General features: G+C 41.9%; 1 protein-coding gene across 1 annotated transcript in view; it reads left to right on the forward strand.

Moving 5' to 3' along the window:
* Positions 1-1,498: 1,498 nt before the first annotated feature.
* Positions 1,499-18,011, forward strand: part of LOC310938627 (transmembrane protein 132C) — a gene marked incomplete at both ends in the record, with an annotated part of 148,697 nt that continues 132,184 nt past the window's right edge. The window contains one exon of the mRNA XM_083903167.1: positions 1,499-1,565. Within this exon, the coding sequence (XP_083759293.1) occupies positions 1,499-1,565 (67 nt within the window). The remainder of the gene's footprint in view (positions 1,566-18,011) is intronic.

Here is an 18,011-nt window from a genome sequence, read left to right on the forward strand (position 1 = left end):
TGTCTGTCTGAGTCATCATGAGTCTCACTCACTCACTGAGTGCAGACTGCAGTCAGTGGTGACCCATAGGGGGCACTGTGGCTTCTCATCTTCAAGCAGTGCTGGCACAACAGGTTGCAGCACTCTCCAAGTGTGTGTGTGTGTGTGTGTGTGTGTGTGTGTGTGACTGGACAGCACAGAGAAAAGCAGGAATAGGCAGTGGAGATCAGAATGGACATGTGTTGCTTTTCTGTTACTTTAAACCACGTGAAAGCGCAGGTGTGTGTGTGTGTGTGTTTAATTTCTCACATTCAGCGTTTTGCACTGCTGGAAAATCTCATTTTGTGCGACAGCGGCAGCTTAACTGCACCTGATAAAGATGCAAATCCTGTTCCAGTTGCGATCATTGTCTTCCTGCAGCTTCACCACTCAAGCGAAAATGTAATTAAACATGTTCCGCCAATGAGGCGTGAAGCTCCCAATCTAAAATGCCAACTTTATCCATGCCTTTTTTTTTTTTTTAAATACAGCAGCACAATCCTGAGTGATGTGAGGAGGGGAGGTGACATGATGTGCGCAAAGCAAGAACCCCACCACCACTAATTTGCCAAGGAGCGCGCGTTTCATCCTCCCACCACCACCATCACCATCACCACCTCACAACCCTCCGACCCCCTCGGTCTGCTCCGTCTCTGCGCCAGCGCTGTCTCCCTCTCCACAGCAGCAGTCAGCCACAGCAGGGCGCAGAGCTGCTCACGCCTCAGTCCCCTTCTGTCTCTCTCTCTCTCTCTCTTTCGCGTGGAAAGTTGTGCGCACTGTGCGTTGAGACGCCGCAATCCTCACCGGTGGCCAACTTGGTGGATTTTCCACAGGCGTCGCTCTTTGGGAAAAAGGAGAAGAAGAAGAAGGAAAATCACTATGTGGAATCCATAAATTGTTGCAGACTTTTTTCTTTTTTCTTCTTCCTCCCCACCTTTGCTCTCGTGTGGTCGTTGATGGAAATCTCGCTGGCTGCACAGTCAGTGACACACACACACACACACGCAGAGAGAAGAGGCGCTGCTTTATTTTTTTGGTGCCACCAATTTGGACATTTGGACACCGGCGGCGCCGCATCCTGTGCAACAAGACAAATGGTAAGAAAGCACCACTTTGTCACACTTTGCGCTTGTGTTCCAATCTAAGGACGTGTCTGTGTTGCTTTAGCTCCCCCTTTATCCACCAGAAAACGAGTGAATTTAACGCACTGATGAGAATCAGAGCAGAAACATCCACCTTAAGTTGATTTATTGTTGCATGCATGATTGACATATTATTTGGGCAGAGAAAACGTAACACAGGTGGTGTTTTTTTTTTTTTCCATGTGTGTGTCAGGTGGTGACGCACGGACCACAACTGTTTTCTTCTAAATGGGGACCCGCACAGAGAGGATAAATTGCGCGCAAAGTGGTGCGGCTTTCTGCTGAGAGAGAGAGAGAGAGAGAAAGAAAGAGGTCATCCATCCAGCGAGTGAGTGAACATGAGTCCACGGCGAGACGCGTGGCCGCTCCGGTGCGTGGGACTCACCGCGCTTCTCCTGTGCACAGGTAAGAAAGCGATGACCACCAACCCCTACACCCCCCCCCCCCCCCCCACCTCCCCCACCCGCATCCTTCCACACATGAAACCCTCTAATGTCAGTGAGCACAAGACACTGCTGAGCAACAGATTATGGAAATTGAAGATAATGATGGTAAATGCACTGACCTTTAGTGAGTGATTTTATTTACTGTGTGTGATCGTGTATTGGATGAAAAAAAACAGGGGGGGGGGAATGCAAATTATCCCCATTCAGATATGATGACACATATAATTGATGAGACACATAATTAGCTGTTGTGGCAGAATACAGAATGACTTGTTACATTAACATGAGTGATCTGTGACAGTTCCCTATAGAGAGAGGAGTGTGTGTGTGTGTGTGTGTATGTGTGTGTTCCAGCAGCACTGTATGAATGAATTGGGATGCAGTGTGTTGAGCATGGCACTGCAGAGCAAATGGAATAACAACAGGCTGCAGACACATCCATGCTGTTTTTATAAAAAAAACCAAGAAGTTTGTGTGAATCTCTGCACTTGGTGAAATTTGAGTATGGGGGCCGAGTTTGTTGCCCAAGTGTATATGTTTGCCTGCGAGAGAGGACGGTTGGGTGGAGGTGAGCTTATGTGGATGTATATATGCAGAGAAAATAGAAATCCATATGTGGGCAGAACTTAATTCACTGTTTATATTAGCAGTAACTTGTCAATCAAAAGGCATGAATGTGAAAACCTGCTTATGAAACGACCTACACGCCGCGTTTCAACGACTGCTCTGTGCTTTGCAGGCACATTATACGCTTCATATTGTTTTGGTCATTTTGTCCAGTTATGATGATGTTTAATTGCGAAAAAAAAAAAAAAAAGTCCATCCATTTCGCCCGAGATCTGAGGTCGCCGTGCTATTGTCGTTAGAGAGTCACCGAAGCGGGACCCATTAACAAGAGCAATCAGATATCATTTAAGGCACTTATGCGCCTCAATTATCATCAAGTAAATGAACACTTGTGAGAATGAGGTCAGCGTTCACATTAATACCAACACAAACTCCCCCCTGCTGCTTCCACACATTGGCTCTGCAGTACAGTAGCAACACTAATAGTTTCATGCTGTCTGATTGCTGACAGCCTGGCCCATAGTGGACGATATGTGTGGTCAATTTCAGCAAAAAATGTTGATGAGTAAATATTTTATTTTCTGGCCTGGAAGAGCATATGAAAATAATACACACACACACATACACACAGAGGTAGATTTGATGGATATCTCTCTGGGGTTGGTCAGTCAGTCTCTTAATCTTTTGCAGGTGACAGTGGAGAGGAGAGGGAAAGGGGGGGGAAAAAAAGAAAAGAAAAGGAATTCTGTCCGAGTCAGTCAACCTCCTGGTGTGGCAGAGTGCTGGAGGATATTGTAACTCTCCAGCCATCTGATTGCTTTCACTGAGAGCTTCTGAGTTGTCTCTATATGAGACACACGCACTGACAGGCATAACACTGCAGAGGATACCTGCACACACTCACACACACACTGTCAGGCCGGCCATCAGGACATTTGGAAATAGCCTGGCTGGCATGCAATATAGGCTGTTCTTATTTTTAGACAGATTGGAGGATTGAGTTTGAAAAAAGTTTCCGTGAGTGAAATGTTGCCTGGTTACCACTTTGCAGTGAAGTTGCCCGGTGTGTTGAAACTTTATTGACCAGTCTTTCTCACAGGAAAAAAATTCTGAACTTAAATATCAGACAAGACTGATGTTATTCATTTTGTTGAGTAGGGTTTCCAACACATGGGGTAATGGACCCTTTCATTTTGGTTGTCTTTTTATGACATCATCCACTTTAGACTAAATACTATGCTTTTAAATCTTATTCTTTATTTATGCGTTATATTATTCAACCCTTAGAACACGGAGCATTTAGGCTGATTTTCTCCCATTACTATGGTATGTGCAATATAGAGGGAACCTATATAGGCAATCTGATTTTTTTCCATTTTCACCAGCTATAGAAACACACCTGAGCAAAAAGTAGTCAACTTTATAAAAAATTTGATTGAATTTATGAAATTTGGAAATGTGTCACAATTCAAAGTTCACTTAGCTTGTTTTTATGAACAAAATGACTTTTTTATGTGACCTCTGCACAGGTATCACTACTAAAAAAGATGTGATATAAAATGAATCGACTCAACAACACATAAGAAGACAAAAAACCCCCCCACCTTTTTTAAAAAGCCTGAAGATGTGACCTATAAACACACACCACCCAGGATGTCCATATAAGGAATTGTGTATTATTTATCAAGTGTGCACCTGTGGCTTAGATCCGTGCCACATGAGCACTAAGAGTTAAATAATGGCAACACAACAGTTTTATTGCTAAATTTGTGAAGCACTTATAAATGATTTTATTATGATAAAAAAAATGGTACGGATGGTACAAAGGGCTCTGTGTGGGAGGATTCCCAATCGGAGATTCTCCCTCCTCTTTGATATGTGTGTGTGTGTGGGCTCTGCCGGAGTGGATTGGGACGTAAAGTTGAAAAGTTACAAAAGCAGAATTATAAAACAGTTATATCTGGTCTGTCTGTCTGTTTGTTAGCTTTTTCCTCTGTTGTGTCAAAGTTCAGGGATGTTCTTGAATGAATTGTTTCCATGAAACTTGTAGTTGTGCTGCGTGTTGCCTTGATGAATTCCTTGCCACTTATGCGTTTATGCAGGTTGTTTTGTCCTTAAACCAAAGTGATTGAGTTTTTAATGATTTTCTTTGTTATCTGGAGCAAAGAAACCAGAAAATATTCTGTATATATATATATATATATTATATATTTAAGAAGATGGAGCATCTGAGTATCTCAGTTTTAATCATGAAAAGAAAGCTTTAAACTGATTAATCGGTAATGAAAAGTTTAGTAATTGATTAGTTAAATGATTATTTGAGTACTTTTTTCAGCTCTAATCTGACATACTGATATATCGGGAGTGCAATACAATACGGCCTCCTGCAATATTCAAATTGCAAGAGACGAGAATATCTTTTCAAGACAAAATTTGTGTCGAAATATATGTCATAATATCTAAACAATCTATACACATCTTATTCTACAGAACAAAGAGAACAACTCTGCAACACAGAAACATCACACAGTCATCGTTTTCAACATGTTTTTTTGAATCAAGATGAGAATAATGATGTAAAAAGTACCATCATATTGCAGCCGCAATTCCTGTCAAAATATTCGCAATTAGATTCTTATTCAAAATCTGTCAGCCCTGTGCTCAGCTGCAGAGGTCATTTAGTCTCTCCTGTGGTTAAATTAACATCATCTTTTTCAGACTCATGTTGCAGCAGAAGCAGATATATACATTTTCTTCATTGAGCAAAAATAAATAAAGGTAAAAAAATAGTTGAAGAAGGCACCAGCATAGAAGTCAAGGAGTTTAGCCTACTGTTGTAGTCATGAGTCATATCAACAGATCTTGGTGTGTTCGTCAAAACATTTTAAAGCCAATCTACCGATATTGATACTGTGCTGATAATAATGTGCGTCCCTACTAAACATATCATCCTGTGCTGGGGGAAGGGGTATCACAAAAAAACCTAGTTTGATTTGGATCATGAGCTTCAGCTCATATCCTGGTTTAAGTGACTGATCCTCTTGGACTTTTCCCCCTAAATCTGTGTAATCCACCAATTTAAACCAACAATTTGCATATGCCACATAACAGCGTGTCAGTGACTTTTGCATGTGTCACCAACACCGTCATGTCCTGTACCTGTACCTGTAAAGTTCAAAGTGAAAACACTCTCCAAACCTTTTCTGCTTATAGTTTTCTCCCTCCCCCAAGGCTTTTACTGTGAAGTATTTGCAGCACCAGTGGCTTCACACCCAAACGTCCTCGCATTTTATTGAGCACATGGAAGCATTTGAAGGTTTTCAATATAATCATTTTTATAGATTTTCAAATGCAAACCCTATGTAAAACACGTCATTAAAAGGCAGCGTTTAAAAAGGTCCGTTACCCTTCATGAGAAATGTGGGTTATTGGAGTTGTCAGTTTAAGATATTTAATAATAATAAACATTATTTGTATAGCACCTTTCTTAATACAATTTAAAAAGCAAAAATACAACAATAAAACACAACACAGGGTGGAACGAAAAGGAAAAGTTCAAAGTCAAAAAGTAATACAAAAAAAAACCTGTTTTAACTTGAAATAAAGCAAAAGATGCAAATAATAAAATTGGAAAAGGCTCGAGTCAAGAGGTTAAAAACCCTGTTTTAACTTTAAAATAAACAAAAAACTGTTGAAGGCTAGAGTAATAAGATAAGTTTTAAGTCTTCTTTGAAAAATTTCTTGTGATACTTTAATGCCGGAATGTTAACATATGATGTATTGAAGTGATATTTCAACCGGCGTCGACTTCCAGGAGAGACAGAGTCTCGTGGGATATTATATACTTGTTGGCTCTGAGCATCTCGTGGTTTAATTCTTGGAGGGTGTTGGCAGGACTGTGTGCTTATTTCTGGGCAGCAAATAATAAGCTGAGTTGGTAGAAAACTCTTAATGTGCAAAATTCCTCTTTCCTTTTAAGTTGCTCGTTTTTCATTTCCTTTCCTCCTGAAGTGGTTTTCCCGAGGCGTCTCCTCCGAGCTTTATTACCATAAACCAAGCACTAGGGAACTTGTTACTGGACGACTAAACCCAGCACCTGCAGGTCACTTCAATATTGTTAGTCTCTCGCTCTTTTAAAGAACACGAAAGCACAAATTCAAAGTCTGTGTCACTGGAAAAGGACACACGTATCATCTGGGAGACCCCCCCAGACAGATGCACATTTAATAATAATTTGCCAATTCCACTGCAACAGTGTACTATCTCTGAATGAAATGCTGCACCAGTAAATGATGGATGGAGCCCGGTTTGGCCCATGTGACACTGTCTTTTTGCAGGAGGCTCCAGAGAGAAGCAGGAGGAAATGCTGCACTGGGGAGCCATATGTCATGTTAAATGGGCCATAGCACAAAGACAAGTTTAAATTTGAGCGTTTGTGTAAAGTGATATTTGTAAAGTTTTTAATATTTGCTGTGCAACCCCCCTCCCCCTACCACAAAAAAAACAAAAAAAACAAATGTGTGATGGATAAAGTAATTTGAATTGGATTTGATTCAACATTTAGCCGACGCGCTCGTTCAAACAGAGATAGGCTCGGTAGCGCGATAGTTGTTTGTGCCGCCTGGAACGAGGAGGGAAAATTAAAAAATGTACAAGAGGAGTGTTGCACAACAAATCTCAATATCAACAAACTCTGAGGAGGGCAATTTTCCCGAGTCTAGAACATATTTGCACTGTGTCCTGCACATTCTGTGCTGTTTACGCGCCTGTAAACACACAATGACGGTGAATAAATACAGCGAGGAAGCGTCGGGAGTGTTGCGACTTCAACAATAGTCGTTCCTCGGCGCAGGTTAATTAAAGAGGTCAACAAAGTAATTTGTCAGACGAATACAGAATGTTTGCTTGTTTAACCTTCCGAGGCAAAGGTTTTAATGTTCGCGTGTCAGAAATTTGATGGAGAAAAAGACAATTTCAAGGCAAGGCGCTGTGTTTGAAGGTTCACGTTTTTTGTTTACCGCGACGTCCTCATATCGCCGCACTGGCTCAGAAGAGCTCCAACGCGGGCAAACGCGACACGATGAGCAGTGAATGAATGAACTGTGTTGGCACGGACCAGCGAAGTGATGAATTTAAGACGCACTGCTTTGACCACCACAGATAACAACGTCGCCATGGTTTCATGTTTTTTTTCCGCTTTTCATGTTGTGTTCTATGAAAAGGTTTGGTGTTTCATCCCGTGGAAAATGTCATCAATACCATCAGGCTCGGAGCTCTGTCACCGAAATGGATGATGAACGTTTATTTTCTTTCGTTAGCTAATGGCATTATCGCTGTGGAAGCTAAGTAATTGACGGCAAGCGCCTTTGATGCTGCACAGTGATTAAGGACGGTCCAGCACTTTTTCCTCTGGAATTTAAAGTCAAAGTTTTTTTTGGTGCGCCTTCTTCTGGTGTTATTTCTTCATCGTTGTACAATTCCAGTCCAATTAATTTACAAAAGCACATTTAACCCTTAGTGCTCACGTGGCACAGCTCTGTGCCACAGGTGCACCCTTGGTAAATTGCAGTGGCCAGCCACTTAATATCATGTTATAGCCCTTTAAACACAGCGTTTGAGGTGATAGAACAATGACAGAATATCATACATACGTAAATAGATTTATTAGAAATATCTAACAGCAACACTAGCATTATTAAATGTATTACATTCAACATTAAATTATAATATAACAGGTGAGAGATTTAAAATTTGACAGTGTGCCTCATATGTAATGACAGTCAATTCCACAATTCATGGGCTGCGACTGCGAAAGCTCGATCCCCTCTGATCTTCAGCTGCGATTTGTGTACCGCTAAGAGCAGCAGAGGCACATCAGCAAACCAGCTTTTTCAAAATTTAATCAAATTTATAGCAGTTATTGATCGTACTGATGTTTAAAAAAAAAAGAAAGAGAAAACATGGAAGACCTTGGTCTGATTGACTCTTTTCAAACTGCAAAGTCATACGAGTTAAACCTGAGAAGTCAGAAAAGCTCCAGTTTGAGACAGCATGACAAATAAAAGGAATTTCCCTCTATAACTGCTTCTTTATTCATAGGACATGGTCATTTGATTTCCCAGAAATCCATAGGATATATTCCTCTGGGGGGGGGGGGGGATGTGAAAAGTGTCTTTTCTTTTCCCACAGGTTTTTGCCTGACTAATAGGATCAAAGGCGGAAAAGTATAAAAGGGAGAATAATCGATATATGACAGCTTTAAGATGAAACATTGCCCCGGTTTCCTCCTTCACTTGGAGCGTTTGGTGGATTGGGAATACGGCGTGCCTAACCATGGCTGGCGCCTGAAGATCTGTGCTGATGCAACCCGACACACATAATCACACACAAACACAAGTGCGCAGCATCGCTAAAGCTTTTGTGACACATTGCGAGTTCACACTGTAAATACACACACACACGCACACACGCGGAGGAGACTCATCTCCCTGGGCAAACAACTTCACAGCCATCCAACCGGGAGAGGATCGCACACCGCGGGAGGTCCTGAGACAATTAGCATAACTAACAGAACAATCAGCGCACACCCGGCGAATCAGAAGGACACGGAAATGAACCAATGCAACACAGAGCAGGGGAAAGAACGTGAACAGCACTCCCTGTGTAAGATAGATAGACAGAGAGAGAGAGATCTTATATTTTTCTCTCTCGCTTCACCGGCTTTGGTCCCATAAGCCGGTGCAGGTAGAGTACATGCTCATCTCTTCTGGCACTCGGGCTTCAACACTCCACCCCCCCCTGCTGAGAAGGCCTCGCAATGCATCACCGCTACACACGAGCGGCGGAGAACTTTTGAAACAAGTTGTCAGAGAAAGCCAATAACCCTTCCTCGTCTCCTGCATTTCTGGAGAGAGTTGTGTCAGTTTTGGTTTGTGAGCGATGATGACAGCGGCGATGGGAGAGTTATCTAACCAGGGTCAGAGCACAAAAACTATTGCTTATGGGGGTTTTAAAACCTCTTCCCGTTGCTCTCCGCGGACACACAATATGTAACATTTCTCAGCCTGTGGGCATCCATCTCTATCTTGTAATTGCCTGGTTTATCTGAAGTGCTCCTGCTCCTCGCCGATTGATTTACTACCAGGATCATCGGAAGTTAAGAGGCGGACGAGGACACATCAGAAGTTATTATATTAAAAGTTCAGGACACAGCAAAAATAAATAAATAACACACACACACATACACACACATACAGAGAGAGAGATAGGTGAATTTTAATTCCAAACTTGATGGGCGCTCCGGAATTGAATCCTGAGGGCAAACTTATTCCACACCTCTAGGAATGCGGTTCCCAAACCAAGACTCAATTCCCTTACCAATTTTACAGCAACACTGCCTCAAGAGAGGTAAACATTGCTGTGAGCTCCAGGCAATAAAAAAAAATGTATTAGCAATAGGTCTCCCATCTTCCAAACGCCCCTATATCTGTGTAGGTGTTAATACGTCCGTGCAGTGAGGCTCACAGCACTTCAGCCCTGGCAATAAATAGACTGCGCTTCTCAAAACTTAACAATAATTGTGTCACGTTGGCTTGGCATTATCAGAAACATACAGTTGTGCGTGTAAACTCTGAATAGGCGACGTTAAATAAGAGCTTTTGTTTTGAAGGTGCTAAACATGCACAGCGTGTATACGAGATTGCCTCCAGACATTTTAATGATAGTTTTGTGTGTAGGTGCAGACTTTAGGCCACAGATGTGTGCAAAGTGTTACTCGGCAGTGTGATACACCGGCTCGGAGAACGAAACAAAAGATATTATTGATTGATCTTCGCGGGCTTCAGCCCAGACACCAAATTGTGAGCAGCCTTAAAAAACTGTTATTGGTCAATTTCTAGTTAGCATTAAATGTGCTGATGGCCAGTTGGTGGGGACCTATTAGGTGAGAAAATTGCAATCTGTGCAGCAGTGGAACAGATGTCACCACCGCGGAATGAGAAAAATCTGTTTTTGAGCTTCTGTAGTTGAGCGTTGTTGTTTGTGTGGGGGATGCATGTGTGTGTGTGTGTGTGTGTGTGTGTGTGTGTGTATTATTAGCAGAGTTGACAGAAAAAGTGTCACCTCCTCAATTGTGCCCTAGCCTGTGGGGGGAGAAAAAAAGAAAAAAGAATCTATTATCAAGATCTCAATCAGAAACTTGGTTTCACACATCTGGTCACCATCGCTCTTCCTCACCTTCTCACTTTCACCTTTTTTCTAGCACTGTCAAATCCATCAACATTATTCTTCTTTCCCTCTTCATTTTCTCTACTCTCATTTTCACGGTTTCTTGTTCTCCATAAAAGAAAGATAAACATGTTTTTCTCTAAAAAAACCCAAAAAAACATAGTAACCCAACATAGAATATCTTAATTGCACATTTACACTCTGTGATTAATTAATTGTGAATTCATATCAGGGTTCTAGCCAGGATTTTATTTTTGCTTAATGGTGACGGGGAGCGAGCGCAGCGACCAAAGGGGTGGGAAGGTGGAGGGTGTTTGGTTGCATAATTGGTGAGTAGCTTTTGAAAATTTAAGGTGAAAATTGTCCATTCTAAGGGTACCCAAAGGGGAACTTTGTTCTTTTTACACCATATATTCTTGATGGGTTCTTTTTATACCTTTTGTTTCTTGGCAGTGTGTAAACCTTCACAAAGGATGTGCCAGAACTGTGACTTTGTGAATTTGACCACTTTCAAAGAGTGGGGCGCGGCGAGTGTCTAATTAACACTTAACTTTGTTTCTTTTACCTCATAAAAAATAATGCAAATTAGTGGGGTTGGGTGATTCCAATCCAATCCAATCCAACTTTATTTGTCAAGCACTTTAAACAAACCCCAGTGGACCAAAGTGCTGTACATAGTACATGAAACACATAATGAATAAAAACATACAAAATGAAATATAATAAAATAGATTAAAATAAATAATAATTATAAAAACATAACATCTGGCAAAGTGTTGAAGGCCAAAGAGAAGAGGTGGGTTTAAAAAAACGATGGAGATGTTACGTGCTACTAATGCACAGACGGGGCGTCCCTGATTTCCTGGCCTGCACGCGCCATTCTATTTTGGCCATCCTGATTCAGTCCCAAAAAACAACACTTTACACAAGTAAATACAGTCAAAATATCAGCATAACGTCCGCAAATCATAGCGTAACCAATGTTCTTGCCAATGCTGAGAACACCAAGCTAGTAATTTAGCCCTGGTTATCAGTTTCCCCCCCCCTTGTTTCATGACGTCATAGTCCCAAAATAACTCTAAATAATTCACTCCTGCCTGTGACTCATATTTAGAATACATATTTAGCATCTTCTTCCTCCAGGCAAGAGAGCACACCTCACTGTCGAAATCTGACTTTAATTTCCATGTTGGCTCAAATAATGAGCTGTGGTTCAGTAACGATGTGGAGCGCAAATTAAAAATGAGTAAATGGATAATTGTAAAATGCTACAAATTAAAAAAGAAAACAAAAACCCAGATCAGTGTAAATTACCTGTTAGCGTTCTTCCATCAGCAGCTCTCTGCCTGTTGTGGCCAGTGAGTTAGTGTTTATACTCTTTGCCCAGCATGGTTATGATCTGTTTCAGCTATATGCTGTAAATAGTCTCCTTCATTTTTTATCGCCCTGCGGTGTAGTTTACTCGGCCTCTGTCGGGGCGCAATCTCTTGCCAGCCGTGCTTTATATTTTGTCGTCCAATGGAAGATCAACACTTTCCCTTCCTTGTCAATATAGTGTCCAACGCTGTCTCCATGAACTCATTACTCCTACTCTGCGGCCATCTGTGGCCTTTACTTCTCTTTTAGAATGTAATTACCGTGCGTAACCGGACTGACCCACATGAATTCTCACCAGAATCCATCTCAGCTGAAGATGCTGCTAAGTGGTGTTGGCTTGACCCTCGGACATGAAGAGCTTGTGGGCTCTGAGCTCCAATTTTTTTTTTGTTGCCTCCAGTGAAGCACAAAAACAACCAGCTTTTGCCTCATTTGGATGCCGTCCCAACATTTTTGTCTCTACACGCCGGAGATTTGCAGGCTTTGGGGGAAACTGGTTTACCAGATTACACTTAATATCTGATAACTTTTAGCCCGTAATGTGTATTTTCATCGCGTTAATCCATGTTTAACACATGCCTGAACCATATCCAAGGCAAAGGTGTATCCTTTTTTAGTCACTATGTCCTTGTTAACCCAAATGCTCTGAGCATGCCCAGGGCCTGATGTGGGCCCCGTGCCTCAGTAATGGAGGATAAATCTGTTCTTAAAAGGTCTATATAGGGGTAAACCCGAAATATATCCAAATTCCAAGGATTTAAACAGGGACATGAAATCCCCTTTGTTTTGCTGTGGTCATGAAGACGAGTGAGTGAGCCTTGTGTGGGCTCCTGGTACCAGTCTGAGGGGATTGTTCAGTGCCAGCATTTTCCAGCAGGTAATTGGGCCTTTCTGAGTGTCTCTCTGTGTGTGTGTAATCTCTACAAATCCAGTGAGGAGGACACGGACCCCTCACTTTCCAAAGCAGAAGGGAAACGACACATGCCACCGTTATTTAAGGTAACGGATGAGGCAGACAGCTGGACTAAAACCCTCTTCCCCTTACTGTACATGAGAACGCTGTGAACAGCCTACGGTGTGATTTCTATCAGCACTTTCATTTTGTTTCTGCTTCTTCTCTTCCCTCTGCGGTCTGTGTGGGTCCCCGTGTGGGGGTTTGCTTGATGGATTCCCAGGGGATTCAGAGACTGAAACTGATTTACACTTTAAATAATGTCATATAAAATTGGTTTGGGGGATATCATAAATCACCGCCTCAATAAAATCTCTGTGGAACTCCTGCGCGCTTTATCTATAAAAAAGAATCTGAAGTATGCCAAACTTGGATTCAACTGACAACTTGCCAACTTCTGAACTGCTGGGGTCATGAGATTTTTTAAAGGGCCCAACATATAGTCTCAGGAACAGGAAATGTGGAGAAATCGTGATATGTAGTGATGGTGAGTAAACAAGACCTGTCAGAGCAGTATTTTAGATTTTTTGTGCGATAAAATCTTTTTTCAATCTCCTTTCTCGGGGCAGGCGGCGGCAGCAGCGTCTGATAGATTCCCTTCTGCTCAGTCACCGCTTCCCGTAAAAACCGCAGAGCCTCTGTTTCAACTGCAATCCACATCATAACATAATGGATATGACTGATTCAGTGACAGACGTGTGGCGGTTGTTGTGGCAGGGCCGTTGGAAGCCCATATCCAGTAGGGCTACAGCGATTATATCTATCACAACTGATAGCAATCTTTCTCACTTAATTGATATATGTAGTTTTTTTAGGCGATGCCATCACGAGGTGGTGATCTGAGCTGCTTGTTTTTGTCTGATATTTGGCTCTTCTCCTTGATAAATAACTTGGGAATTGATTTCAGTCATGTTTGCAGTGTGGCTGCAGGCGCAAACAGTGCTGGCCTGTGAGTCCAGACTGATATATCGTAACAGCAATAGATGAACTGCACAGATAGATGCTTCCCCACTGACATTCATGGTCCCCCGGGGATGAAGAGGTCGACTCGGGTGATTCCCTAACTCTTCCTCCACTTACACAAGGTGGGCACATTTTTTGTCCAGCAATGTATTTTAATTATGGTTTGGCAATAATTCTATAACAATATATATCACAATATAACTTTATTCATTATAATGTAACAGAGGTTCAATATATATTGATATCATGTTCATGCATTGCAAAATACACTTTAACGCATGCAATAATGTACCACAGATGTAAAAAGTTAAAACTACCACTACAGCTTACAGGATTCTTAAAAGGCAGTGAGCTGTCATCAGTCAACGTTACTGATCAGTTTATTCTGAATAATCATACATTGAACAGATAATTATTTGTCTAGTCGACTACCAAAATAATCGTGAGTTGCAGGCTCCTGGCACTCACGGCGACTCCGCCCATGTTGAGGCGGTACTATAGTAATGGAATACGACTCAAAACAAACAAAGCCGTGCAGAGCCGTGCTATACCTATATAGTGGAAAAGTGGCATACATGCATATATTCACTGTACATGACATTTTCAAACTGTCGTTGATTAACGTCCCGGTGATCATTTATGCATCAGTTAATTGTCTCACAGTTGTAGCAATAATATGCAGTCTAATTCACTAATGTTATGAATCACACTTTATAGATCGTGAAGTATCATGACGAGCAGTAAATCCCCAAAACATAAACCTATCAATACAGAGCAAATTGAGACAAATTAGAATTCCATCGGTGAAACAGAGAAGAAGAAGAAGAAAAAAAAAAAAAACGACAACAGAACAAATTGAACCTTAATATCAGTAGATAGAAATTGAAGAAGAAACGATAAAGTAAAAAGCAACAAATGGAATCAGCCTGACAAAAACAAAAAAACATATTACCTTTCATCACATCGCACAGAGGGGGGAAATCATGCCGGTGCCTGGAGACTTGGAGCGTTTGCATCAAACACTTTGCCTCTCTTTAATCTACTCATCTTTAAAAAAAAGTGTTTGCTCTGTTTGGGTTGTCTGCAGTTTGCACTCACGCTATATACACTTTGCAAATATTTATCTTCTCCATTCTTTGGTTGGGTTTACACACAAGTCAGGAACCACCTCTAATCCTGTAAATCTAATTACTACCACTTCCACCCCGGTGTCATACAGGGCAGAAGTTCTTTCATATGTAGATTTGATTAAATTATGCTATGGTGAGCTCATTAGAATTGGATTTACATTTAGAGATGTTTTTGTGCTCCGGCCCATTTTGAAAAAAAAAAAAAAAGCCTCTTGCAAGTGTGCTGCAATCACAGGATTCTGATGACCTGACATTTCCTGGCCACTGCTGCGGCGCCGCACACTCACTAAGTCATGTCTGCTCATCAAAGCGAGGAAATGGCACCATGCTGCTTTGAAATACATGGTTCAATTTGCTGTATTAAACACTCTTGTGGGTTTGTAATGGGTCTAGCTGGTTCATTAACTGGGTCAGAGAGCAGATCAAAGGCCTCTTTGGTAGATACAATCAGTATTTTGGTCCATATCGCCCGTGTAGAGTCCAGACACCAAATTTGTGCCAGTCACGCAAACTTAGAGTTATCCATTAAGTAATCTCTGCAGGCTCATGTCACTGCCTGCCTTGTCCAAGAGGCATCCTTGCAAAGTTTTCTCCTAATCCCAGTTCTGACTTGAATAATGTATAGTCCCCTCCTCGCCTGAGGGCGGCGCTGCATCAAGAATTACCGAAGGATGAACAATGAACATGACATTTCGCTTGTCTGATGCCGGATTTCCAGAAATCCCGTTTCCTGCCACATGAGAGCAAAACATGGAGCTGCATACAATCCTATCGTATGTTTTTGGTTGTGTTTACCCACAATGCCCTGCATTGTAGTCCGCTTCCTGCATTTGCATATGAAGCAAACCGAGTTCGCATTCACCCCTCCCCAAACGAACGGACTTTACGAGCAAATGAACTAGGTTTCGATTAAGAAGCGCTGGTGTGAAGGACCAAGCTGCAGTAGGAGAAGATGATGACGTGAGCAGCTTCTCCGTCGCTCACTGCAGAAGCTCAGATCATGTCTGTCTGCAGATTGTAATCGAGGAGAAAAAAAAAACTACCTTTAGTCTGATGAATTCACCGCTCTGCTTGTTCTTGTTCACTCCTCGTTAGAAAGGCGGTAGCAACACGCGCAGTATTGTATTTTACAGTGGAGCTTTACGGGTTTGAGCTGGGTGGTTTACGGATAAATAAAACGGATCATGACTGACTACTTTTTTTTTTTTCAAGAATGTTGCGGATCTAATCGTCGGGAAAAATTTTTAGAGAGGTAGCCATCAATCACAAAGCTCCCGTTTCTCTTGCTGTCAAATTACCTCTGCAGCATCGCGCCACCCCCGACTGCAGTTTTATAGCAAAGATAATACTTCATCTTTCCAGCTGCCACAGGAATGATCCGTTAGTTGATTGTGATGTTAGTCTTGCGGTGCGCCAATTAAGATTCAGAGTTCAAACTTAAAGGTTGAATAAGCTGCTGTGCATGCACCTTCGCATGTGCGTGTTGACTTCATAAATTGTCACTGCTTTTTGATTTGTTTCGTGGCATAAGGATTTTTTTTCCCTCTTGCTGATACAATAATAGACATGAGGATAATAGTGGCGGAATAAAAAAAGGGAGGATTGAGGGTTTTATCGAGCTCTGCAGGTGTTGGATTACAGGCTTCTCAATAGGCGTTAGGCCTTTTCGGTGTGAAGTGTTAGCTCATGCACTGCGATGAGCATTCGGTATATAATCCTAGTGCACTTTCCCAGAACTGGAAGCTGGGGACAAAGTGAAGGGCACATGGTCTGTTGGACGCATGACACGGACAATCGGCCACTGAGAGGGAGCCATCAGTGCTTGATGGCAATTGTGATGCTACTGTGGCTCAGTACTGTCTGTGGAAAAATCCTCTCCAGTCTAATGTAAAGGTGGATTATTTATTATTATGTTACAACACACACCGATGTGAAGAAAAGACGGGGGGCTGATAATGTTATTCTGCCAGACAAGGCTCAAGAAGACTGATTTACTGGGTTCAAGGTAGCTGAAGCTGATCCCAATAAATATTCTATTATCTTCAAACAGGCTCATTCCGTATATTACCAGTGACGTAATACATTTAGATGGATGCCTCCTTCAAAGCGCCGCAAGAAAGTAAATTGAATCTATTTTCATCTGTTTTCTTAATCTATTTTTATGATGCACACAGTGTTTGGCTCAGCTAATCAAAAATCAGCCTCAAACTTGTGTTGTGCGCTCATCTATTTTCATTCCACATTGTGGTGAAATGAAACAGTGGATGTGGACCACTGAATATTCAGTGAGTCTTTGTAGACTAATTATAATGTGTGTCTTCATAAAACTTGGGGACTCCATGCGGTGACTGAAAAAGGCAGAGAGGAAAATAAATTGATTTCTTGCTTTGATGCAGCTGTGTTGTGTGCACACGTGTCTGACGAGAAGCTGTGTGAAATAAAGAAATATTATTCTTTATTATTGGTTTTTCCTTTTTTTGTATGATAATTTAGGGCCAACTGCAGTGCACTGCGTTTGTTGCTGAATCCCTGCCTCAGCACAAGGATTGCGGGAAATCTATTCCGGGCTGTGATTAAATTAATGGAATGTTTTATTTGTGAGGGTCATGTTTGTGGTGTTGCGGCGTTTGTAATGAAGAAGAACGTTGAGGAATGTTGAAGAGTTGGCACATTAAAAGGCTCCTGGCAGTTTCCACTGACAATTGAATAGGAAATAAGTTCTCATCTTGGGGAAAGCTCGCTCGAAACGAGTTGTGATTAATGTGAGTTTGCACTTGTTAGGGTCGGAGGAGGACCCAATTGAAATGCAAGGAATTATTCTTCCTTACTATTATTTTTCCCCTCAAATGAATCACGTTTATGAGGCCTTTCCCATGCCCCAGAACTCAGGCATTTTTGCAACTGCATCAATCCTGGTGGAGATATACGTCTGAAAGGGGTTCGGCAAATGTGCATCAAAAATTTGAAAGATCGGTTTCACGTACATGAATGAAAGTTGGGACACGTCTTAACCATGTCAGGACGGTCCAAAAAGTCAATGACGACTTTGCCGTAATTCCTACGGGAAGGCCGCCTTCTTGGGTTGAATGGCCATTTTTTGCACCAATGGTATTTGAATGAGGGCCCACGGTTGGTGTAGCGCTCTGGTGAACCACCCTGGTTCCTGGGTTCGAGCCCTGGTTAGAACAAA

Source organism: Microchirus variegatus (genome assembly GCF_963457635.1).
Source record: "Microchirus variegatus genome assembly, chromosome: 16".
NCBI classification, from domain to species: Eukaryota; Metazoa; Chordata; class Actinopteri; order Pleuronectiformes; family Soleidae; genus Microchirus; species Microchirus variegatus.